The sequence below is a fragment of the Centrocercus urophasianus genome, unplaced genomic scaffold (assembly GCF_019232065.1).
Source record: "Centrocercus urophasianus isolate 14NV4802_14NV808 unplaced genomic scaffold, USGS_Curo_1.0 seq_12, whole genome shotgun sequence".
NCBI lineage: Eukaryota > Metazoa > Chordata > Aves > Galliformes > Phasianidae > Centrocercus > Centrocercus urophasianus.
In genome coordinates, this window is record NW_024884364.1 from 60489509 (window position 1) to 60516496 (window position 26988).

Sequence of the window (26988 nt, forward strand, 5' to 3'; positions counted from 1 at the left end):
ACACACACACACACACACACACACACACACACACACACACACACACACAAAAAGTAAAATTCAGATTCAAAGTCCATTGCTAGAAGCAGCTGCCAATTCCCTTCCCAGCTTTCTATGAGTGTTTCTTCATTGTTTAAAGTTGATACAACCCATGATGCATGCAAGGTATTTAACACAGCTGCATCGTTCTTCCAGATGTATTAACTGACAATATTGAGAAGAAACATCTGCTTCAATTGTGTGAAAAATTTGCTGGAAAAGCAGGATGACAGTAGACAGTCTTTTTTTGATGCAAGATGTCTCTCCAAGGATTCAATGACTTACCAATGTAAGCTTCAGAATCACCAATATACATTTCTATGCAGTGTCCGAGCATTGTGACTGAAAACGTGTCATCCCTCCTAAGTCCAAGGGCCTATTAAAAAAAATAAAACAATAAAATAAAATCAAAACAGGAAAAAGTCTTTAGCTGCATAGAAAACCATTTGCATCTTAAGTCCGCTATTCTGAGTTTGTTTGTTGACAATGTGATCAAAGTAGTCCCTGCTGTAAAAGCAAAATACCATGCAACCAAAATATTTTCATATGAACTGACTTAAGAAAGCAAACCACAAAAATACAGCTAGAAATGGAAATGTATCCAGACAGAGAATCACTCATAAGCCATGAAGATACACTAATAAAATAATTCTAACAGCTGCAAGGAACTTAATTTTACACAGCTAAACTACAATTGATAATGAAATAGACTGAGACATACTTAAGTAATTACAATTAAATTTACATGATACAAGCTTTAAGTACATATAACTGCAGCTAAATTCTCAACCCTATCAACCTGAATGCTGAAAAATCTAGCACTCACTGAAATTCACTGTTACTCAATGAAGACATGAAATATCCAAAAACTGTCCTGGAAATAATAAAATACAATCACAGAATCATAGAATTGTTCGGGTTGGAGAAGACCTTGAAGATCATGGAGTCCAACCACAAGCTAACCATCCTACCCTAACAACCCTCCGCTAAATCATGTCCCTGAGCACGACATCCAAACAGTTTTTAAACACATCCAGATAAATCCATGACAACAGAAAGCGGCCTATTTTTAAAATCTACACTTAGTGCAGAATTTCTTTGAAGCATAGGTTGGAATTACTTCAAACCATTTCAGCTGTAGAAGTTGTTAATGCACACATAATATGTAGGATAATTCAGTTGGTTTACAAGAAGGATCCACCAACAGAGTTTAAAAAAGTGGCTTTAAAAAAATAATGATTAGACTTAACTCATAGAAAACTAGGGAAGACTTCTTAAAATAAATAAATAAATAAAATAGACAATAATTTGGGGGTTGGATAAAACATTCAATCTGTTCCAAAATCAAAACCAAATGAAATGGTAAACACAGACTCAGCGACCAGCGCTTTAAGCATACATACCGTATGAAAATAGTCAATTGCACTTTCAAAATTGCCCATCAGACTGTGTATGTAGCCAATGGCAGAGTAAGTCGAAGCATTTTGAGGGATCAGCACTAGAGCCTGGCGATGGTATTCCAGTGCTTCTTCGTACTTCCTGATGGGGTTAAATACAGAATATCTATTAGCAAGCTTCAGAGTGGAAGATGTCGTTATAGTATTCTGTTGATAATTTCCTTACCTCTGTGACAGACAATCCTGTCAAGAACTTTGAAGTTTTTGATTTGTTTTCTTAACATAAAAAGCACACAAGAGTCACAGATGTTGATCATTTTCTTCCTCAGCATAATTGAGAAATCACTGTTCCCCTTACATAGTGCAATAGCTGTCTGCAGCTAGGTCCCATTTGGAGAAAATTCTAGTAATTAGATATGGTAAATTTCTTCAGATATTTAATGCTGCTCACTGCAAAATTAGGTTTCTTTCTGTAGCTCTCATTCTTCTTCCCAGGGGAGTAAAGGAGCAATGAGACTGAATCACTCATTGTTCAAAATGAGAAAAGCTCCCCAAGCAGAAATTTCACAACCCTTTAGTGCTGCATACAGGACTTTTGTTACTTCCACTTTGACGCTGTTTTCATTAGAACAGCAAGATTTACACATAGTCACAATTTCTTTCAAGTGAGCCATGCTTTCTTTGAAAATTCTCTCTTACATAGACTGCTTATTGCATTTGTTTTTTTACAAACCAAGGATTAAGTGTACGTTATTGGTGCTACTCTGCAAAATTCAAGTGTCACATTTAGCATCCTGTGGTACCAAGCTGGCAAAAATAAAGACAGCAATTGTCTATTCAAAAGAAATTTTCATGTCTCTAGCTGTAATGAAATTAAGCAAACATCAATACATAATGTTGTTAAAGACAAAAATCAAGGCATAAAAATTTGCAGCTGCTTTCCTGTTGCACAAAACTTTCACATAGCTTCAAATGTTAGTTTCAGTACACTATTGACCTGTCTGACTACCTACCACTCTATTTTTATGTGCTGTTTTCAAATTTCAACTACATAGACCAGTAAGATTTTCAGATATGGACATTCTACTTTGTCAAAATGTACGTGCAGCTGCCTAAACTCTCATCTTCCTAAAAGACAGTTTACAAGGATGCGAAAATACACTGGATTGGCTTTCTGAACCTGAACAAATAGTAAAATGCAAGTCGCCCTGAATAGGATGTAATCAGTAACTAAGTTACTGCAAGAAATTAAAAAAGACAAAAGGAATTATAACTGAATTATTTGAAAAACAAAAACACAACACATTTTTTCTTTGATTTTGTGAGAGCAGGTAACTGTTATACATCAGTATTTCCCAACAAAAATGACAAATAATTGCAGTTCTAACACAAAACCATTACTATCAAAGCCAAAGCAGACATACAGCTTATATCTAACTGGAATCTTCTCATTGGCATCTTACTAACACGAACTGCAGTTAAAACCACAGCATTAAAAAATATATGGTACTGGTTAAACGTAAGACAACACTTGTTAAAATTAAAGTAAGAGAGAACATTTATCAGCGTTGAAACCACTAAAGCTTTCATATGTACTTTGCACTTCCTTTTCCTCTTCTCAGAGATGCAGATATGAAATGAAACATGAAGCAGTGCTGTCCTTAAAAGCCATAGAATAACATTCTATTGTTAAGGTCACTGAACACTGAGCTAAAGTAATAAAATAGAAGCTTAAGTGCTGATCCAAGCAATGAATAGCATAAAAGGTGGTTTTGTGCTGAATTAATTCACTGGACATAGTCAAGCATGTCAGGATTGTGACAGTAGCTCATTTGCTTTCAGACCCATCTGAAGAGCTAAAAGCCTATGACCAGCTTTCTATTTAAGAATCAACAGCTGAGGAAAGGCTTTCACATTAAGTACTTTAACTTGCACGTGAAAGACTGTCCATAAGGAGCAATCTGCGTACTTATTTTAGACACGGATCTAAGGAACCTGGTTTTTCTTACAAGGTGCTTCCACATTGCCCTCATGTGGTATACAATCCTGATGAAAACAAGGAGGCCCAGAAAAACACATTTTCTGTAGTATTACAGATATTTGAAGCTCCTGTGATATCTACTTACTTCAGTTTTCGGCAGACGTGTCCTAAGTTGTTCAGTAAAGGCTCCCACTTATCAACTGTTATCTGCAAAATAATCAACAATTCAAGCAGCTGCAGCTTGCTAGATTGTAACTAAATCTTACAGGACTACTTAAACAACACACAAAAAACCCACACCCCATAACAAATGAAACAATTCAATCACAACCAAGAAGAACTTCACAAAAATATTCAGTTGCTTCAGTAATGTATTTAAACCCAAAATAAACCTGTTTTCAGCTACTGACTCCCCAAACCCAATTACATTTCTTTCAAGTTTTAGTATCGCTGACACCTTAATACAAAATAAACAAAGTTTGTTTTCTACTTAACAAGAAGTCATACTTCAAGGTCTCAAAGCCTAGGAGAATTAAGACTCACAAATTAGATATTCATACTAAAAAAAAAAAACAACAAAACATAAATGCTGTGGGTCTTTCTACTCTCTTCTCCATAGTCTAACTTCATCTGCTCTAAATAAATGAGCTCATTTATAAAACAAACAGAAAAATAGCCAGTACAACAAAATCCTTAAAACAGACTTCACTGAAATTGAAAAGTCATTTATTTGACTTGATCACATTAAGAATTTTCGATTTAACAGAATAGAATAGTATCTCTAGTTCTTTTAGGTGCTTCCTACTCTAATTCTAGAATTCTAAAATTCCATGTGTGTGTTTCTGCACATGTAACATTTAGTATTTCTATAAAGAAAAAATGTCACACAAAAGAATTGAGGCTTCTGCATAAGTTTAAGCCTGATCTACAGTACAACGATAACTAAAATAAAACAAAACACATTAGAGAGTTTATAAGTTAGTATCTGTCCGGTTTGTTTTAATAAATCCATGTCTTGTCCACATAGGGTTGTGATTTTTCAGTGCTTTCTAATTGTCAGAGGTTCACTGTTCTCCAGAAGCAAGGTCGTTATCTTGGTAGGAGATACACTGCTAACAAGTACTGCAGCATAAGGCAGTGTCCTTGTTAAATGAATTTCAGCTAAAAATCATTAGAAAGCTATCTGTAAGTTCACAGCTCAGCTAACTTTCAGGAAGTTAGTTAAGCATCCCTGGACCCACTCCCACACAGTCTCCATCTGGCAGAAAGAAAAAAAATCCACACCTACAGGCTTCCAAAGAAAAGTGGAAGTGATTCAAGAGCGCAGTTCCACATGGTAGAAGCCACCTTCCACACACGTACCCAATTCTACCTTCAGGCCAAAAACCATTCATTTACTAATACCTAAGACTAAGAATGCAACCTGGGTTCCATGCTTCCCAATCAACACTTACAGTTTTGTTCTGCTTTTGTTATCATTTGTTTTTAATTTCAAATTAAAACATACTTTTGGCCATTTCCAGTAGCATTGAAAATAACACATGATGACTCTCATCTGTAAAACTGAACACACAATTACAATGAGTTGGTCCAGACTTTGAAGTCATTCCATTGCGTTGCTTTTGCAATTTTAATTTAATTTAATAAAAAAAAACTTCCTGGAGTTGCATGGATTTATGATGACGTGTATTACGAGGAAAAATACCTCATTTCCAATAGCTTTGATTTTTTCCAGTGCATCGAGAAACCACTTTTCTGCAGTTTTCCAGCTAAATAATAGGGGAGAAGAGAAAAGTGAATTAGCAAAGAGTTCTAATTATCAGTATGAGATTACTGTATTACAATCAACAGTTCTTTGATTGTATTTGGTTGTATGAATGCAATTATCATTAAAAATGAAGCGATTTTGCCAAACGATCTTAATGGCTGACAAGACAAAGTTAAAAAACAAAACAAACCAGAAGCAAACCAAGGATGTTCAACGAATGACTTCCATCCATTATATTTTTTTCAGAATATATTTGAAATCTCAAAAAGCCTTTACATTACCTAAACGAGGTAAACGTAGGTAAACATAAATATCTCCTAACCAGGTGATACTTTACACTGTAGAATACAAAGTAAGAACTTTAATAGATATAGTAGCACATCACATTTCAGAATAATCCTTCCTTAAAATTGTATTTTATCTCATTTTGCAAGCTTACTCTCCATTTTGAAATGCAACCACTCCAACTTCATGCATAACAAAAGGATCTTCAGGTGCAATACTTAAAGCTTGGCTAAAAAACCTTTCAGCTAGCTTCGAGTTGTTGGTCAAACCATATTCCAGTCCAATATAGAGCATTGGCAAATGACACCTAGAAAGAAAAATTCATAAGATACAGGTCAGTTTTCTCTACTACTTATGGACCAGCTTCAACTTTTCTGAATATGGCATTTGTGACATACCCTTTCATGAGCTGTGCAGCTGTGAAGTATGCAGCCATTGCTTGGTCGTGTTCGCTCTCAACAGCAAACGAATGCCCGTACGCTATCCAGGCAGGTCCGTAGGTCCTCTCAAGCGTAGTAGCTTTGCTAAAAACAAGAGCAGATTACAAGCAGACATTTGAAATTGAATTTCATCTGCTTCAGACAGTACTTACATAGCAACATCATATGACATTAGGTATCTATTAGGATAATCTTTCAGGACTGGATGTAAATAAAGGTCATTTTAAAAGTTTGAACCGTTCAACACTTACTAGTATCAAACATTTTCAAGAATTCCCTGTATTATTTCTATTGCTGTTCATGGACACCAGAAACTACTTGACACTACTGAAAAGAAACAATTACATTAGGCAAACCGGGTAAAATATAGGAAAAGTCAGTAGTGACACACAGCATATAAAATATATGTAAATTAACAGTTAATGACAGACATGTCATATCCTTTTATAAAAGTTTCCGATGTATTTGAGAAGTAATCTATTTGGTTACTTAGCCATCCTTAACAACCATTCAGTCTAAATCTTGCTTTGTCACAGTTAAACTTATTATCTTGAAGATCCTGGAGAAGAGTTTTCGGTCTCCTGGGACAAAACCTGACACAAAACGTTGGCATCTTTCCATCCTACATCTTAGACAGCCTAAATCACTCCAAAAAACTTGCCCCATGAACCACTTCATCCAAAACTCTTGTTTGCTGCATTCTCTTAAATTCAATTCAAATGCCTCATATTCCTCCCATGTTCTTTACATACACTGACTTGTTGACATTACAATACAGCTTTGCTACGTTCTGACAAAACCTCGTTTTCCTACTTGGTGCTGAGCCCTTTTGCAAATCTGTAGGAATAGATGAGCATGCAGATACCTCCTTCTAGAGCAGTTGGAACAATCCTTTCCTTACATATTGCTGGCATAGTGCAGATGTGCCTTCTACCCTGTTCTGTGATGTCCTGTGACTCCAAAACAATGGTATGGGATGGCAGCCTGTGTTTTTATCCATGGTATCTCCAGATACTTTTCTAATGAACTACTGCCTAGCCTACAGTTAAGGCTAGCCTTGTAGTAGTACACTACCAAACCAATCTACTACAGGTTGGTTCAAGGCATCTCAGTTAAGCTTACACTATCAAAACAAATGCTGTAACTTCACAGCTCTCCAACCAGTGTTGACAATCAACACACATCTATCACAGGAAAGAGCAGTGGACTGGCTGACCAGCCTACAAGTACAAGCCTGTTAGTGCAAAGAGAGAAGCAGATAGCCAAACGGCAGGATTCTCTGTTTAACTCTTCAATTTTAGATTTGAAATCCGGACCTGGGAGAATGCCCAAGTGTCCTTAAGCTAAAAGCTGAGGCTGGATTACCTAGCCATAGTTAGCCTGGTGGCATGAACGAATGTAAGGACTGCACCTGCTCATAATAGGAAGGTGACTGGCAAGAGATTCCATGTAAGCCTGTAAATAATTATTTTATCATCTGGAAGGTTCAGGTCTAAATTGTTTATACCCTGTTTCTGGAATAGCAAAAGAAATATTGCAGTATTAACCACCATATGAAACCTTCTGCTTATTCTGAGTTATAATAACAACTGTGAACACTAAATATTTACTTAGTGAATAAGAAACAGATATGCAAGTGAGAAAAACAAGTTTTACCTGAGGTATCTTCTGGCATGTTCATTTTTGTGGCCAACCATGAGATAGTAGCAACCTACTGCAAACCACGACACCTACAGGTTACAAACCAAGATAATTATTGGATATACAACATTGATTTCAGTGAAACATCATAGCAGGTTATACTTCACAGGGGAACAGTGTATAGCAGATAGAATGCTGGCAAGTTTACATCATTAAATGGGTTTGCTCAGCCTCAAGAAGAGAAAGTTAAGTGCAGAGCTAACTGCTGCCTTCAATTTTAGCTAATGATAGGGAATACAGAAGACAAAAGCCAGCCTCTTCTCACAAGGAGCACAGTGACAGGATGGGAGGCAGCACGGACAAGCTGCAATATGGGGAATTCAGACCAAATAAAAGGAAAACAATTTTCACAATGAAGCCAAACACTGAAACAGATTGCCCAGAAAGGCTTAATTTATTATTATTATACACTCTGAATGATTATTCAAGTGAAATCCTCACACTGAATGTTTTACAACTACTCTTACACTAAAGACATCTCTATATAAGAAAATTACAATGCAGAGAAAAAGGTGTGAACAATTTTACTCAGTTCTGATCATTATTTATTTATATTTATATTTACACACACACACATCTCAAACTGACCATTACCACTTTTGCTTGCTTTTATTTAAGGAAAACTACCTGGTAATGGAGGCTTAGAACAACTTACAGGATTATTTGGGTACAAATCCACCAGTTTATGAGAAAGATAGAAGAGTTCTGCAAAGGGGAAGAAACAAGAAAATTAAAATATGCTAAAACATTCAGATGTTTCTTGCCCCTTAGCTTCCTACATGAATATGCAGCATGTCTAGTGCTATTAATACACCATGTACAAAAATGTTTTAGTGGTCGTGCTTCACATTGCCTCGATACAGAGGCACTTCTGCAACTAGATAAACCAAACAAAATATATATTTGCAGTACACAAACAAGCAGCTACACATCTCACTCCTTAAGACCCCTGCAACCACTTTGGTAACTACCATACATCAAAGTAAATGCCTGCAGAACTACACTTAAATCTATTGTGTGAAGGTAAAACAGTTCAGCTTTCTGCATCTAAAAAGGTATAATGTATCGGCCAGAACAATTTCAAAATGAGTGTTCTATGCACTAACATGCCAAAGACAGGACAAAACCAACTTAAATATTCCATGCAATTACTTCTTTGAATAACTGCAATTATTTCTATTAGAAAATTGACCGCAGGTTACAGGAAGTAATCAGATACAGGACAACAATTTTAATGCCTTTTGAAATTGCATTACAGTACATAAACCAAGTGTTTCCTCAGAGCGTGGTGTTTTTAAATTGATGAGTTCTGTACTTGAGTGCTCTGCATCAATTCCTCTGTTTCAGAAAAATCAAATATGAAAAAAAAAAAAAAGGCTTAAAAAATACCAGCTTATTTACAAAAAGTTCTCAATGCAGACTTCAAATAAGTGAACACTGGAAATAACAGTACACCTACTGACCTATTTGTGTACTACAATGCACTATCCTCAGAGACACTGCGAAACACACGAGCTCCTTATTCTATCTTCCAATTGGCATTGAAGACTTTCAAGGCCTTCACTTGATTTGCACGTTTATATGCAGTTTGAAGTGAGAAGAATCATCCCAACTGCAAGTGAGCAATTCTCATAATTTCAAAGGTGTTCTCTGGTTATAAATTTATTTCAACTAAAAACAGACCTTCACAGTAGCAAAAGCAAGGAGAGAACACAGAGGCTTTTTAATATGGAAAAAGCACCACCACCTAAGCATACGCACTGCTGAAGATTTCCTCCTACTTTAAATTAACATATTTTGTTGCTGGAGAAAAATCACACCTAGATACTCTAGAAGAACAACTGAAAACAAGATAAAACAGTTAAAGTGGAACAGTAGAGTTCACAAACTTTTTGGGTACGTAGCCGAGGAACTGAAAGACAGCGACACTTGTGATCACAAGTGAGTACAGATTCTTTGCCCCATCCTTCACCATTAGCTCTAGAACTCCATTCTTTTCCACTTAGCATTATTCTCTCACAAATAAGAAGAGAAATACCCGTTATTTTTCACATCATATTTTAGGAATGGCTATTTTTAAAATGGCTTATAAGGGAATTTCTTGGCATCTTTGAATCTTTTTTTAAAATTGAAGCCTGGCAGTGTTCTTTTAACTGTCATTAAACGTTGTGGTTCTTACCATTTGCTTTATTAAGTTCCACAAGTGTCCCTATATGGACAGGTAAACAGTTTGCATGGAAAGGATCCTTTTCCATCACTCTAAAATAAACAAACAAATAAATTGAAATGCACATTTCAAAAGCTTTAACGTGTTTGAAATAGGCTGCTTTTATATTGAGTAATATTTCAGCATTAGACTACCATTTGTAACTAGACTGTGCCTATTACCAGCACAATAAAGGTTTAAGACCACAAAATAATCATTCATTTAACTTAACCAGACTAACACAACATCTTGGCAAGCTGAATATACAATTAGAATAACTACAACAACAACAATAGAACACAGTATGTGTTTGCTTGCAGGTCACCTGTGATTTAACTAGCAGACAACAATATTACTGTTCTCTGTCATATAAATTCCACGGGCTTGTCAGCAACTTTCCTGTAATGCTACTGTATTTTCTGAGCTTATGGAAATAGGCTCTACAATGTTAAGCAGCATGCCAGAGGAAACACAGTTAGCTCAGTTTTAATATTTTTATTTATAGTGACATTTAGAAATAGATTAGATGCAGGACACAGCTTGTAGACTTGCACCCTTTTTCTAAGCACTGCCATTTGGTAAAGTAAGCAGAGGGAAGCAAATGCCTTGAAATCTGCAGAATCTCTTCTATCAGAAGTACAAGAGCTGTGACTCCGTTTTCCAAGACGTACACCTTCAGACAGTTAAGAGTTCTGTTGACATTTAAAAATAATTCAAAGTATTTCAAATTAAAACAAAAAAGTATAAAGGTTCCCTGTAAGATTCTACTCATTTTTATTCTACAGAATTCTGAGATTCCCATTTGCAAGCTCTAGAATGTGTGATGGTCTCCTCTTTGACAGTCATGTGCTCCTGCCACTTTCTGCTAGAGGAGTGGCAATAATGAATTTTCAGAGGAAAAAAAAAAAAAGATTTAAATGACTTCAACGGAGTCATTTATTTCAGCAGAATCATGTTTTTTCTCAGTTGTTTAAGCTCACTAAAGCCATCAGCATTCTCTGCAGCCTTTCCAGAAATCTTGCCTCTACTGGCTTCTAAAGGACACTCTATGCGGTGATGGTTTGAGATAAGAAAAAACTGTTCTGTAAACTGAACCTTTACAAGACTCATATTCTGAGACTATGCAGTACACACAAAACTAGTTTTCTTATGAGGTCAGCAGACAAAATAGCTCCAGAAGTAAGTATTGAGCGTTGTGTTAGTTGAGAAGCAATCCATGTTGTTCTGATCCATCTGACAACCCAACAGTTGTGCACACCCTGGCTATGTAACAACTGACAGGCAATTTCCCCACCAGAGAAATCATACTCTTTAACTAACCAACTGAACCAGATCTGTTTGTTCTGCAGGCCAGATCAAAAGCAGGCAGATAACATGAAAGAACAGAATGAACAGAAGAAAACAGCACAACGTTGATAAATTGGAGTTTTGCTCTGGATAATTTTGCTACAGATTACAGAAGAAGCACGTACTACTGGGCACAAACTACCCATTTTAACTGTCTGAAATTTTGTATCAAACTTATGCATGAAAGGGACAGAATAGCATGGTCTGTTGTGCTAGGACAAGGGGAAATGGTTTCAAACTAGAAGAGAAGAGATTTAGATTGGATGTAAGAAAAAATGTTGTTTTTTATGATTAGGGTGGTGAAGCACTGGCACAGGTTGCCCAGAGAGGTGGTGGATGTCCCACCCCTGGAGATACTCAAGGTCAGACTGGACGGGGCTCTGCACACCCCAATCCAGCTGCAGTTGTCCTTGTTCACTGCAGGGGAGTTAGACTGTCCCTTGGCCTTTAATGGCCCAACTCAAACGATCCTATGATGAATTGAACAGTTGCACCAGTTATAATTACTATTCCACAAGACATTGCAAAAAAAACTCTTAAAAATTACTTTGTATACTTACAGTGAAGTACGCTTATAACACATCTTGAAGTCACAGTTATAATAATGTCTTTCAGCTAAAGACACTACTACATCCAGGTTTTCCTGAAGACCATTTACTGATTCAGGAATCAGTGTTTCACTGGGTTTATTATACTGCAAGACAAAAAGAAACACAACTTGCAAATCCAATCTAATATCAGATATTTATTTAGTTCTAAAAGAATGTAGCTACATAAAGCTTACCATTCTTCGTTTTAAACTGAAAGTGAGTCAAATCTATATTGGATAAAATGGTTCTTTACAATGTACTTTAAAAGCTCATTTGGAGCACGATCGATGCTTGATAATGTCCATATATGAAGTATGAGCTGTACAAATGAATATCAACTTGGATAAAGTTGGCTTCCAGTACTCTCACATTCTCTTCAGAAAAAAAAGATTTTGGAAGGCTGTTGTTATGACCTGTTATTTTTAGGTAATGGACATTTTGCCTACATTGTTGATGTACTTTTCCCCACCTAACCATTTCTCAGGAAATAAAGCTAAACCAGATGGGATTATATAAAACTATCACACTATCTTTCATCAAATGATATCTACTGCATCATAAATCATAAAACAACAAAATAATGACCAATACTACAAAGCACTCGTATTTCTAAAGTTCAGAGTAAAAACACTAACAACTAACATTTTCCCCTGGAGTCAAGATTTAAACACAACTGAACAGCTTTTTAGTCAGCTTATGGTTTTACCTTTTTCAATTTATTCTCAAATAAAAAGTGCAGCAATTCTTGTTCTTCTTCTGTACATTGTTTATTAAGAGGTAGAGATTCAAGAAGTTCCTTTTCTATAGAAATTAAAGAATAATTTAAAGCAGTCACATTAGGGAAAAAACGACAAGAACAAACATAGTAAGAACTCAGATGCAAAAAAAAAAACAAAAAACAACCAAACAGTAAAGATGCATTAAAAAGAGAATATTAGTTATGGAAATTAATTATCAAATTCTCACTTCCTTCTACACTTTTAAATGAAACTTAATGACATCGCACACCATTACTGTAACTCATTTTACATGTCAGTTTACCTCTCAGAATGCTCTATTAAATAACACCTACTAACAGACAAGCCAAAACTAGTAGGATTTTGTGAATTCAAAGGCTGTGAAGTTGAAAACAAGAAAAAACATTGGTCAGGCTGAACAAAAAGCATGGGAGCTTCTGCAGCTAACAAATGAGACAGCTGGGTGACTCTGTTCCTTTTAATTCTTAGAACTGCAAGACTAAAAACGAATGTTCAAATATAATCTGCTCAAACTTATAATTTTCATTCATTTCAAAATAAAACCTTTTAATACCATCATCACCTAGTACTTTCCTAGCAACTGAGGACAACTTTTACTTCAGCTTTTAAACTCTGTATTGTAATTTTTTTTTTTTTTTAATGCAGGAAAATGGCATATTAAGAAAGCAGATACATTTTACTTGTATTTGAGAAATACTGCCATCCAGACCTTCTTGTGCAGTCAGCATATGGTGCGATGTTAAAAGATCAAATGCTTCAAAGCAGTAAACATCAAGCTTCAAGGCTTCTTTGTAGCTGTGTGTTGCTAGGGTTCTATTATCCAAAGCATCATAGATCTTCCCTCGCAAAAGGCATATAGAGCTCTTGATCTGGTGGAAAAGCAGGGCTGGAGGTCAAAGACTGAATCAATGTTTGCAATTTGCTTTTGAGCACAAATCAAATGGGCTCCCTGAAAAGTAAAAAGCATTCATGTATGATGGAACCTGGTATTCTAGCACTGTTTTCAAATATAAAAGTTTCTATGAGTTTAAGGTTATTTACAGCCAGACAAATACACACTTGAAGCATGTAGAGGGAGGACAGGAGTCTGTATTTCCTACTTTGAGCATCCAACCTCTGTCACTGAATTGTAAAATAGATAAAATACATTCCTGTTACACTTCAAAGGGAAATGGACACTTCCACACCTCTTTCTTTTACACAACACACTTCTCATAAGACAAGAATGTCTTCAGTGAAGATGAAAAAGACCAACTCAGCAAACTCAGCTACTCTGGGTAAACGTATTTTTCTTTTCAATCTAAGACACAGACAGTACTGAAAAGACAATTATTACCAAATAAGTGCTAGGGCATCTAATAACTAACGTGTTCTTTCAAAACTCCAACCTTCAGCTCAATCAGAAGGCCACAAAACTGTCATCAAGTTACTTACAAAAAGGTTGTGAATTATGCATATATGTTGTCACACTAACCAGGCAAATTACCTTAGAAGTCTGCATACTAGAAAGAGTACAGCTGTTTTGACAACAATAAAACCTGGGAGGCTGGTAAAGAAAGGGTAATATTGTTCCCAGCTCACTCTCAGTCCAGAACAAGCATTGGTGCACATCAATCAAATAAGTACCTTTTGAAAAAGCTATGATCCTAGTGAGGAGTTTGATGTAAATTCCTTGTAACAGTGTCAACCTCACTAGTTCCCTCCTTTGGCAAACCAAACCTACTCATGAATGTGGGGAGAACTAAATTGTCCTAAGTATTCACGAAGAGAAGGGCTGAGGAAGTTGAGTTTTTTGACTGCATTATTTTTCAGACAAAATATTTGCTCAACTTAGTTCAAGAATCAGTCAACTAGATGCTAGGGCAGAAGTACCATGAAATGGGGAAAACACCAAAGGATGAAGAATGAACACTCAAAGCTGTGTTTTTTTGTTTGTTTGTTTGTTTTAAACTTTGTTAGCCTGGCTAGCTTAAATATATCCATTAGGGTGCAACAGAGTAATTCAGCCTAAACCTACTCTGGTTAAGCCAATAAATAATGTTTACATAACGCAGTATTAGAAAAGGGGAAGAAAAAAAAAAAAAAAAATCAGTTCACATTGACAATTTAACTCACTTTGCTGCTCCTGTTTTTCAGGGAAAAATCTGTTTGTCAGCCCCCCTGCTGTAGTTTCAGTTAATGAACTTCATTTTACATCTGGATAAACAAACTCTTCAACTCTAAATACACACTGTGAATCCCCTCTGTGTGCCTACACAGAATTTTGTCCACTTCAAAAAACTTCACTCAATTGCCACATCATTTCCAAGTGTGACAACGTGGATGAAATTCTTTCATTAAAACAAATACCTACAGGAGAGGAAAACCTGCGTTAATATCATCTTAGAACCTGAAGCACAACTGAAAGAAATGTTATTTTACATTACCAAGACAGAAACTGCACTACAGAGCTAAAAGACTCTAAAAATCAACGCCAGATTGAGAACACCCTTCTGTAAATTACTGGCAGGCACTTTGCAGGATGTTTCTGTAAAATGAAGATGTAAAGTTTTTTTCATATGTGCAAGTCAACACCTGACTTAAGGGTTGAAAGAGGAATGATTCAGCATTTCTGAAAGCCACCTTCTGCAGAAAGGAGTGCTTAGACACCTACAGCTTCAAAATCACTTTCTGACTTCACACACACTTTTTAGTTATAAAAGTAGTTATTTTTAAAATGTCACTTACGGAAGATTGTGACATCTCCCAGTCTGTGGTAGAGTCTTTCAATCCACTTTCATCCTTCATGTACTTCTCAAAGAGTCTTTTGTTGATTGGCTCTTCCATATCAAGGATATCCAAGGCCTGTTGATGTTCTTTGGCAGCATACTAGCCACGAATATGCGTGTGCAAAAAACAAGGTTGGGATTTGAAACATCTGTACATTATGTGTCAGTGTACCTAGTGCTACATTTCAAAGGCATAGATTAAAACAACTAGTATTTGCCAGTAGGGTTTATGTCCAAATTTGAATTTACATGCATATATCATTTTACTGTTACTATCTATTAAATAAAACCATTTCACCAGCCACTTATAATACAGGACTTATATTAAAAATATTCACATGCTTTTCCCACAAAATATTAGAGAAATATTTTCTTTTCTGTACAAAGGGTCAATTGGATTTCAGCACTACAGTACTACAATGGATACTCCAACAACCATACTGAAGGCTAAAGGTTGAAATCAACTGTCCCAAAATTTAAACTTGGTATTCCAATGAATGTTGAGCCTCAAACACATTTAATCTTCCCAAGACACAGATATTATTTAGTTTGTTTCCAATAAAGGCAAAAAACGTGTACTCACATGACATCTAGCCGCAAGGTAGCGACATGCTTCATATAACTGAAAGAGAAGTTGCATTCATGTTATTAATAAAGAAAGATAACTCTCTCATTTTTCAATTGTACAGCTTCTCCTGCCCTCTCACCCAAGGAAAATCTTCTTATTCAAAATGACTACTTAAGTCTGTAACTTCTCATACTCAAAGGACACTGTTCACTCTTGACCACACTCATTTGCAGAGCAGAGGACAACTGAAATAACTACACTTGAAGCAACACCCCATCTCTCCACATCTGCTGCTGTTCCATCCTTGGACCCCTGCCTTATCTGCGACCCACCTTGGGCCAATACATGGAACAGTTATGTTGGGAGAGATCTATGAAGATCACTGACCAACTGCCTGACAACTTCACGGCTAAGCAGAAGTTACAGCACATTACTGAGGGCATTGCCCAAATGCTCCGGGAACACTGACAGGCACAGGTCATCACCCATGTTGCTAGGAAGCCTTCCAGCACTTTATCTCCCTCATGGTAATGTTTCCTTATATCTAGTCTGAAATGTATTGCTGTATTTGGTGCAGGTAAACTGCATGATGTAGGTTTTATAATCAGTATTCCTGGGGACCTTAACCTCTGACAGCAAAGAAGCTGCTGTGGTTAACAACATTAGTTTGTAAGTGGAACAGCAGCAATTCGTCTAAAACAACTTACCTTATCCAATTTACGAGATCGAAGGGCATGTGCTGCCCTATGATACTGAGCTGTTAGGTAAAGACACTGGGCCAACCAGTAGATATCTTGAGGTTCCTCTTAAAAATAAAGAGGAAATTATAAACCATCAATTGATACAATATCTTTAAACATTTTCATACAGAATATTTACTAGAAGAATATCGGTTTTCCACTATTCCAGCACACCATGATGTAAAGGATAATATGTATATAAAAACAACTTTCTATCACTGCAAGGTTAAAATGGAAAAAGTTTAGATTTCAAAACTAAAGACATGAGTGATTAAAAGAGTAAATACAATGAACTACTAGAAGTGCATGAGAAGGAGATAACAGTGATATAGATTTGAGAAAAAAACATCAATAAACAGCTGTCTATGGGAGCTGTAAGCTACCCTGCCCTTGGAAATAGCTGGAACACAAAACACAACTCAAAACTGTCTCCTACTGAAAAGATGAATGGAAAACTGAAGTGAAAGCTGATCAGACTTCTGCACTTCTATCTATGCTGGCTGAAGCAAAGCGTAATAATATAAAATACTAGTAGCCTAGGTTTTTTTGTGATGAAAGCCCTACCGCCATTTAAAGAAATGTAAGTAGACTTAACCAAAAAGAGGCGACTGAAGAACAAGGCAACATGCTAATGCTTACCATGAGACAATGAAGCCACTTTGTCTGCCCAGAACAGGGCACTCTGATACTGCTGCTGTAAAGGAATGACAGAAATTATTATGATGATTTACTGGAAATTTGTTTACCTAGCTTACCTTGAAATCTATTACACGTTGCTTGCATTTAATTAATACGGATTACGTATGCAATGCCTAATGAATGGTGAATGCCATCTGAGTTCCACACAAGTTCAAAAATCAGCGTGAAGGGGGCAGTCCCCCAGCATCGAAGGACACCAAGGTCAGCAACGCGAGACGGGGCAGTTCTGCAGTCGGTCCCCGCTGCCCCAGCTCAGTTCAGCTGAGGGCCGAGTGCTCAGCCTGGGGTTATCCCGCGCCGGGCCTCAGCGAGGCCCCAGCCCAACTGCCGCCGCCCCGCGCCTCACCTGGTCGATGTAGTGCCGCACCCGCTTCCTCAGCCGCTCCAGGTTCATCCTCCCGCGGACCGTGTGAGAGCGCGGAGCCCGCCTCGATGGCAGCGCTCACCGCTCCGCCCGGCCGGGCGCGCTCCTGCCGTGCCGTGCCGCGCGGAGCCGCCCCTTCCGGCCCCGCTCGGCGCCGACCGTCCCCTTCCTGACGGGAGCCGCACCCCGAACGCCGCGTTCCGGGAGCGAGGCGGCTGGTGTAGGGTTGAGGGCATGAAAGACCGCCAGCTTCCTTTAAACTCGGTTAAGTCGTTTCTGCCTTACACGTGCCGGTCTGCTGACCTCTCACACATATACAGCTTCTAAGCAGGGGTCCGTCGTGGGTCCGGTAGTGTTTAACATCTTTATCTGTGATGCAGATGATGGGATGGAGTGCACCCTCAGCAAGTGTGCTGATGGCACCAAGCTGAGAGGAGTGGTTGGTAAAGCAGGAGCAAGGGATGGCGTCAATAGGGAGATTTAGATTGGATGTCAGAGAGAAGATTTTTACTGAGAAAGCTCCTGGAGAGGGTCCAGAGGAGAGCCATGAAGATGATGAGGGGGCTGGAGCACCTCCCCTACAAAGACAGGCTGAGGGAGCTGGGCTTGTTCAGCCTGGAGAAAAGAAAGCTGAGGGGTGACCTCGTTGCAGCCTTTCAGTAGCTAAAGGGAGCCTACCAACAGGAGGGGAGTCAACTCTTTGAAAGGGTGATAACTGCAGGACAAGGGGAAATGGTTTGAAGTTGAGGGAGGGAAGATTTAGGTTGGATGTCAGGGGGAAGTTCTTTACAGAAGAGTGGTGATGTGCTGGAACAGGCTGCCCAGAGAGGCTGTGGATGCCCGGTCCCTGGAGGTGTTCAAGGCCAGGTTGGATGGGGCCCTGGGCAGCCTGGTTTATTATGTGATCCAGTGGCTGGTAGCCCTGCCTGTGGCAGGGGATGGAACTTGATGGTCCTTGAGATCCCTTCCAACCCAAACTGTTCTGTGATTCTGTAATTCAGTGAAAAGAAGCTCAGCTGGGATTTTTGTACTGTTTACAAACTAGTGAGTGGTGGAACCCACAGTTTGCTTAAAAACATCACATCCTCCTCACAGAGCAAGTGTAGTGGTAGCTTCCCAGAGCTCAGTATTTTCTAGTAGGCCAGTGAGCTGGTGAACCTGAGGAAAGAGCAAGGGATGCTTAACTATCTCAGCAGGACAGAAAGAGATAGGAGCTGGTGCTCATCTCTAAGGTAGAAGACTTGGTTGGGGGAGAAAAAAAAGATACACAGGAAGTGTGGGGGTTGGAAGAGAAGAGTCTGCTCTTGTTGGGGTGGGTGAAGATGCTGATCATCTCAAGAGGAGCTGGTGTGACCTGTGTAGAAGATCTGCAACCTACAGCACCCTGGGGAGGCCCTAGAAGTGCTCTGCTTGGGTGAGAAAACTGAGACGCAGAAATGCATACAGGATATGTTATTCTTTTATCTCTATAGCTCTTATGTTGTCATATCAGAGTCCATTATCCCGGGTTGCTCTGCAATGCTTGTGTGTCATGTGCTGCTTTCTTGTGTTCTCATGAGAGCTTGGCTCATCCAAGTGAGTCACTGCACGGGTGGGAGCTGTGACATGGATGCCTGAACTGCATGAGGAGGCTCAAGCATGGCTGCTCTACAGGGCTCTGGCAGTTGGGATCCAGGCCCCTTTCTGCAAAGGAGAGCCTTTGCCTTGCTCATCATGAAGTACCTTGTTGTTCAAAGAGCATCCATAGGCAGGCTAGTCCTTCTCTGGAAGTGATGGAGGAGTGTGGTCAAAGCAGGCTGAGCCATGGCATTGAGAACAACAAGCTGTGAGATGGTGATTGTGAGGTATTGGTTGAGAGGGGAAAATTGAATTTTAAGTTTTCTCACAACTATTTCAGTTTCTCTTTCAAATTCCAAAATAGTGTTGTGCTATTGTGGGTAGAGCTCATGGATTGAGATAAAAACTCTCTACTTAGGCAAAAAAAGAAGGGGGAAAAAGAATAATAGTAGTGATAATATAATGTATATCTATACATCTCTGTCTCTCTCTCTATATATATAACAAATGATGCGCAACACAATTGCTCACCACCCTCTGACCAATGCCCAGTGAGTCCCCAAGCAGCACCTGCTGGTCCATCCAACTCTCCTCTTTTATAGTTTTTTTCACATGATGTCATATGATGTAGAATATCCCTTTGGTCAGTTTATGTCATCTGTCCTGATTCTGTCTGCTCCCAGCTCCGTGTACCCAACCCCCCTCCACCCCCAGACTTGCTGGCAGGATACCATGAGAAGCTGGGAAAACAAAATGTCCTTGGCTCTGCATGGCTCTGCTCAGCAGCAACTGAAACATTGGTGTGTTCTCAACATTGTTTTTCTCTGCAAGCCAAAACATGACACCACAAAGGAAAAATCAGCTCTGTCCTAATGGAAACCATGATGTGCTAAACTATTCTGATGGTGAAGTGGCATTGATATACATACTGCTTTGCTAGTAGTATTCAGAGACGTGAAGGCAGGGAGAATCAGTTAAAAAATGCTTTAAAAATTTGCATTCTAGTATCTCAAATCTTGAGAGGAGGGGGAAGGCTGCACAGTCATATTAAAACTTTCTCACTCTTGGAACTTACTGTATTTTATCTGCACTGAGAACCTTCTTGCTTTTCTTTTTCTTTTGATCTAAAAATATCTTTAGGTGCTGTGTTCTCATAGCACACAGTAGCACACAGCTTCCTGCCGATGCTTTCTTTTTTTTTTTTTTCTTTTTTTTTTTTTTTTTTTTTCCTGAATCAGTTGCATGCTTGTTCATGTAAACTGGTTCCAGCTAAGGTGTGAATGTTCACTTTGGGTTTTTATGTAAAAAAGTTTTATATTGGAAAAATAAGTTTTTTTTCAGACTTGGGTATTGTAACTGAAGTGAGGTGGTACATCAGGGCTTTGGAATAGAGGACACTATGTTGTGGTGAGAGAGATTTCTCAAATGCTCCAGCAGCAGATTGTCTTTCTGTGATGGTTTCAGAAACAGTTCCAACTCAGCTGTTTTGTGTAGATAAGAGGAAAATTTCCATCCGAACATCAGGAAGCACTTCTGTGCTGTGCAGGTGACAGAGCTCTGTGTCGTCACAGGAATTGGCAAATATATTTCACCTAGTTATGTTTAGCAGTGATCTAAGATTTTTTCCTTAATATGAGACAGATCAAACGATTGAATTTTGTTGACACTTAATCATTAATTAATTTAGAAATTAATAAGGTCATTTATTGAAATATGTAACGATTAAACTGCGACTTGATTACAGTTTCATGGATGACAAGATTTGCACTAACTTACTAACAGGATATCCTGTTAAATCAGTGTAGAAATGTGAAACAGATACTCACAGGAGCACACATGGATAACCAGAGATATGTGGATCCAATAAAATATCTCAGCATCCACACTTGTGAAACAAGCATGTATCATTAAAGAACATATATGAATCGGGAGGTGGATGGAAGAAGAGTAAGCTAGCCTATCCTTAGCATTTCTCTCTAGTCGAGTTCAGAACAATATTCACAATACATTGGCATTCCTCCATAGGTGATGACTGAGGCTGACTCAAGTGAGACAGCTTTGCCCTGGCCACTGTTGATAGAGAGCCCTGAGGATTTGGTAACATGTGGGAGGCATGTATCTCAGGGAGATACCGTTCACTGCCTCTCCATGAGAGCTCAAAGGGTCTCCCTTAGAATCGCTATTTATAGGAGTATTGACTTTTGACAGGTGCTTTTTCGTACCAGCCCCTTTGGATGGCAAAGTGTTCTGTTATTTGTCACAAGTTGCATCAACCCCAGAACTTGTTGGACTCACAAATTCCTACTGCTTCCTTGGGTCACAGTCTGGGTACAGATGTACTAGTCTGTCAAGAGATGATTGATTGATTCCACAACTGTTCCCAGGCAATGAGATGAGAAGCAGGAGGCAGATGCAATGAAAGGGTGCCTTAGTGTTCCAATCCTTTGCCCCTCCCAACCCATGGGCAAGCAGCGGCCAGGCACAAGGAGTCCCTTCACATACTGATCCTCCACATTCCATCCAAGGAGATGTGTCGCACCAAGCACCATGAAGTCTAATAGAAGGGGGAGAGACGTTGCTTTACCACACGCTGGCACAGGCTGCCCAGAGGCTGTGGAGGCTCCTCGCTGGAGGACTCCAAAAGCCACCTGGCTGTGGTCTTGTGTACCCTGCTCTGGATGGGCCTGCTGGGAAGGAGGTGGGCCAGAGGGACCAAACTAATTCCAGCCATCCTGTGTGAGTCTGGTGTATGTGAGTGACCTTTTACTGCCCTGATTTTGAAGCCAGCGCTTGTCAAATAACTTGTGGGGATGCATGACTCTGTTCCTAGGAAATAAGTCCTTGTTGGGTCATCTGCTGCTTGCTGTTTATGGTTATCTGAATGACGTAAACCTAATGATATATATTTTTTTTCCTAAAATAATAATTTTAATAGTTTTGGTATTTAGATTTGTTCTCTGCAGCAGGTTTTGATTTGTTGCAGTAGTGGTGAGTGCAGAGTGATTCCATCCAGTCCTGTGGTTGGTATCAGAAGTAACCAAAATCACATTTGGATTCAGTTTTTTTCCAAGAGTTTAATTTTAGAAGACTTTTCTCTTTAACACATGCACCAGTATGGTTACCAGAGGTGCCAGAGATGCTTAAGGATGCTGTATGGGAAGTGCTGAACCACGGCCTGAACCTCTGATTGATCACCTGAGGTGAGCAATGAGTCAGCCATGGAAGCACAGGTGAAGGCAATTCACCCATTTAAGACCCATTTAAGAGCTGACTACCAGTGCAAAAGGATCTCTTCTGGAGATCTCTCCTCTGGAGTTTTGTAGTGAGCCCAGGACAGGGGCAAGCCTTCTATCTATTCTCTTTTTGTAATTATAACCTGCTTTGCCAAACTCTTTTGTTTAGTTTATAATTATAACATCTTTATATACATTGAGTATACAGGTGCTTAATCTTCCTTGCTCAAAAGTCTTCAGAGAAACTTGTTTTAAGTCAATAAAGAAAACACAATTTCCTTTCACTTCTTGCTACTCATAATAAAATATGAAGCTGTCCAAGTTGAATTTTAACCCTACAGAAAGTATTTTGTGCTGTAAAAGGCACCATTTATTACAAAGCTCTATTACTCTCTACAGATAGGCTCCTCCATATGTAGAAGCTGTGGCATAGAAGTAAGACTTGCTCCTAAGAGATAATTTCTGCTTTGTTTAGATTTTCTTTTGGATTCTGTGTCCCTCAGATTTCTTCTGAGAAGCATATGAACTGGTTATGTTGGCTAGTATGCAAAGTAATATGGTTCCATAGGGGCTACCGAAGTAGAGGTAAAATCCAGAAAAAGTAGAGGTGGTGAGCCAAGCTGGGTGTGCTGGGAGACTGAAATGCTCCTGGCTTCCTTTGCCACCAGTCTAGATTATATCATTGGCCTTGGTTCAGGAGGCCAAAGGAGTCCACAGTAGCCCCTGCACTGACCCTAGGAGGCTGTGTTTGAGGAGCGTGTGTACACAGGCCAGAAGGTATCTCAGTTAGAAGAGGATTCTGTGAAGTCCTCCCTGTAGGGACTCAGCAGGCTGACCTTTTCAAAACAGTGACTGCTCCTAAACCCTCCATTACTCAGAACAGAAAATTCTTTGTGCATGTTTTCATACACAGAGCTACAGCACTGAAACAAACAAAAAAACCCCCACAACTATTTCGTATGCCATAATGGTAGCACTTACTGTTTAGTACAGTAAAGGTACAGGAACAAAAAACAGTGGGATAACTGGATGAAGAGCGAAGGAAGGAAGCAGACCATACTTGTGAATCATAACATATGCATGGTCTGATATTTTAAGAACTTTGATGCTTGGGGCATGGGTCTGAATGGAAGCGTTTAAGTAAAAAAAAAAACTTGTTCAGTTGAAATGTGCATGTAATTGTGTGTGACAGGACTGTGTCTGCTTGATTAATTTGAAAAATTTGCTTTCTAGATTCACTAAAATAGTGAATAATATGAAAACTTTATCTCTTGACTATGAGATTGAGTCCCTATTGCAGGGAGTGCAGCTGGAGCAGATGCACACTTGATATTCATCTCCCTTGGCTTTGATGAGGACTGCTTGCTACTGCAGGTAGCAGCATGGGCAAAAAAATAATCCATGGTATTCTTTCTGGTTAGCTAATATGAAATCCAATTTGTTGGCATTTCTTCTGAAGAAGTAAGCATTTTGATTGTTCTATTGTTAAGGTGCAAAATTTGAAACAGTTGTATACAGAAAATAACTTGTACTTCTCTCTGGTCACTGTCTCAGAGATGCAACCTGCTTATAAGATGTTATACCTTGCCATTTCACAGAATCACAGAATTGTAGGGGTTGGAAGGGACCTCCAGAGATCATCGAGTCCAACCCCCCTGCCAAAGCAGGTTCCCTACAGCAGGTCGCACAGGTAGGCATCCAGGCAGGTCTTGAACATCTCCAGAGAAGGAGACTCCACCACCTCCCTGTGCAGCCTGTTCCAGTGCTCCGTCACCTCACTGTAAAGAAGTTCCTTCGTATCCTTCAGTTCCACAAAGAAAATGAATCAGTGACTGAGTGAGGTGCAATGTATGCAAAGCAGAAATGTCCACAATTGACTAATGTAAGCTTATCTACTTCAACTTTTGGCTTCCTTTGAAAGCGATTTTGTGGCATCTTTGGAATCATTTTTCTCCCCCTGTCTTTATTGGTGTGATTATCATCACCCTCTGAATGTTCTCTCTTTACTGATAGAGCTGCTTTAATGAATGTGTGGTCCATATCTGACCCTTGCATATGTCAGCATGTATGTCAGAGAAGCACTTCTCTATTCATAGTTTAAAAAAAATATTCCCACGAGCAGTAGATTAAAATCTCACATTAGCTAAGTGTTAGAGACATCACAATCACTGGACTGGCAGGTGCACTGAGTATTTTGCTTAATCACATTTGCATTTGGGCAGAGTTGTGCTCACAAGGTGAATCCCCTCTTATGACATCCCTCAGTGCATGTTTAAGAGTGAGAACTGAGCATGCTTTTTCTCCAGACAGATGGCTGAGTCTGTGACTCATTCACTGGGGGCTCTGCTGACTCCTGTGTTAAGACAGCACTGACTACTGCAGACATTAACTTAAAGTTCCAAACTGTTCTTTGCTTCTTTGCTTTAGTTCCAATTTGCTGGTTTAAAGATGGTCTGATGTGACAAATAGGCATGGCTCTGCATCCTATAAATAAATGAGTACTCTGATGTTCTGTCAAAGACTCAACTTCTCACCGAGGCTGAGTTAGATGACATCTTTACTGTACAGCAGAGAGAGATGCTTGTGAGCCAGGAAAGGCTGTCAGTCCTTGATACATATCAGTCCTAGCCATCTGTATCAAGGAGATCAGTAGTGAGAGGAGAACCTGATGATCCTCTGCATGAGGAAGGAAGTTCAGTAAATAGGATAAATACAGATCTCTCTGCAGTTGGCTGCAATATATTATGTATATACAGTTTTTATATACAATATATAACAATATATAAAAATCCTTTTCAGGAGAAGCCAAACTAAACATTAACTAGATCTGCCAGTAGTGATTACGTAAATTACATAGGTGACTGGAGGTGTGCTAGTGTATGTTCTAAAACAGCATGTTGTAGTGAAAGGAGACGTTATTGTTCATTTTATTCAGCTTCAACTGGCATTGTTTTGCTTGCACTAACAAGTAGGAGTAGAAATCATGATAATTTTACTAGATGTAAGTAGTCCTTAAGAATAGAAATACTATTTCTATTTTCTTACCAGACCAAAGAGGAGTTCTGCTGGTGAAGGTTAACTGCTGGAACTGCAATACTTTAATTTAAAGGATGCTCTCCTGCCCTCTAGTGTTGAAGTCATTCCAGATTACTGTACAATTTTTGTCTCCAGTTGCCTGACTTTGTGTGTGTGTGAGAGAGAATTTCTGTTGCCTCTGGGAAAGCTGAAAACTTACAATCTGATCCTTAGTCTAGGTGGAAAATGACATGGGGAGATGAAGAGGTTTTGAGCTTTCAGTAGTTGTTTGCGGTATTTCCTTTCTCATAATTGTTACTGAATTCTCTCTCTCTCCCCTGATCTTTCAAGAGGATGACACAGTAGGTTGAAAAAATGTGTGAAGATGTTTATTAGGCAGTGATTTAGAAAAAAACCCAACACATTTAATAACATTCAGTTTTCTGTTGATCCAAATTACTATGTAAGTGTCAAAAGAAAATACAAGTAGAATAGCTCTGTCTTTAAAAAATCTGTATGGAAATAAAAGAATGAACTTTGGTGTTCTTAGCCAAGAATAACTGTGAGTGTGTTATTTATACTTATTGACTAAGCTTGCCTTTGGAACATGGAAGGAAACTTGGAAATCTGATTGATGGCACCATCAGCAATGAGAAAACTTGCAGAGAGTTTCTGAGGGAAGAATAGTAACTGGTTTGCAGGGACTGAGTATACTTTTAACATGGATAATCTCATCCTTTTCAAATGGAAATTAGTAAGATTAGGGATTACATATTTTTAATGCATGGAATAACAAAATGTATATTCAAACTCAGCTCAGTGAACTCGAGCTGATCTGGCAAAGGCAACACAAATTTAAGCATCTGTGCCTGTGAAGCATGTCTTCCTTCATTTGCCCTGGAGTCAGTCTGACTGCAGTGCTGCACCTTTTACAAGTTCATGCTCTTAATTAGCCACTTCTTTTGCTGTGTTTTTATTTGTTTATTCTTTCTTTATTTGTGGTTTGCTAATGGAAGTCCTCATTAAGTTCAAGTCAAACCAGATACTTTACATGAGGTTTTGGCTACATATGGTTTGTTTAATCTGGATTTGCAATGGCAATTGTAGTCTTTGGAGAACTGTACCTATTGTTTTGAATGTTTCATAAAATCATCATAGAAGATTTGGGTTGGAAGGGACCTTTAAAATCACCTGGCTTCAACCCCCTGCTCTAGGCAGGGACACCTCCCATTAGACCAGGTTGCTCACAGCCCCATCCAGCCTGGCCTTGAATGCTTCCAGGGAGGGCACATCCACAGCCTCACTGGGCAACCTGTTCCAGAGTCTCACCACCCTCACAGTAAAGAATTTATTGCTAATATCTGGTCTAAATCTACCCTCTTCCAGTTTAAAACTGTTTCCCCTTGTCCTGTCACTACATGCCCTTATAAAATGTCCCTCTCCAGCTTTCCCGTAGGCCTGGTTATCCTCATAGATAACAAAAATGTTGTAGACCTGATGACGTTGTCAAGCTTCGTTTTGCTATGTAAGTA

At 38.8% G+C, this 26988-nt stretch overlaps 2 protein-coding genes across 3 annotated transcripts in view; one reads left to right on the forward strand and one right to left on the reverse strand.

The window, feature by feature from the left end:
* Positions 1-17756, reverse strand: part of CDC16 (cell division cycle 16) — a 19341-nt gene extending 1585 nt beyond the window's left edge. The window contains exons 1-17 of one of the 2 annotated variants that reach the window (XM_042810573.1): positions 17634-17756; positions 17228-17282; positions 16556-16653; positions 15864-15902; positions 15240-15380; positions 13222-13381; positions 12461-12555; positions 11725-11858; positions 9791-9870; positions 8267-8316; positions 7567-7640; positions 5869-5994; positions 5625-5777; positions 5123-5186; positions 3563-3624; positions 1443-1578; positions 325-415 (exon numbers count right to left, since the gene is read on the reverse strand). In XM_042810573.1, the coding sequence (XP_042666507.1) occupies positions 325-415; positions 1443-1578; positions 3563-3624; positions 5123-5186; positions 5625-5777; positions 5869-5994; positions 7567-7640; positions 8267-8316; positions 9791-9870; positions 11725-11858; positions 12461-12555; positions 13222-13381; positions 15240-15380; positions 15864-15902; positions 16556-16653; positions 17228-17282; positions 17634-17681 (1606 nt within the window). In that variant the 5' untranslated portion in view covers positions 17682-17756. Of the gene's footprint in view, positions 1-324; positions 416-1442; positions 1579-3562; positions 3625-5122; positions 5187-5624; positions 5778-5868; positions 5995-7566; positions 7641-8266; positions 8317-9790; positions 9871-11724; positions 11859-12460; positions 12556-13221; positions 13382-15239; positions 15381-15863; positions 15903-16555; positions 16654-17227; positions 17283-17633 lie in introns of those variants that run through there. The other variant, XM_042810574.1, reaches the window with a different exon arrangement.
* Positions 17757-18941: 1185 nt separating this feature from the next.
* The window catches only part of RASA3 (RAS p21 protein activator 3), a 176286-nt gene continuing 168239 nt past the window's right edge, over positions 18942-26988 (forward strand). Inside the window, exon 1 of the mRNA XM_042810753.1 lies at positions 18942-19065. The gene's annotated coding sequence lies outside the window, so the exon portion shown is untranslated. The remainder of the gene's footprint in view (positions 19066-26988) is intronic.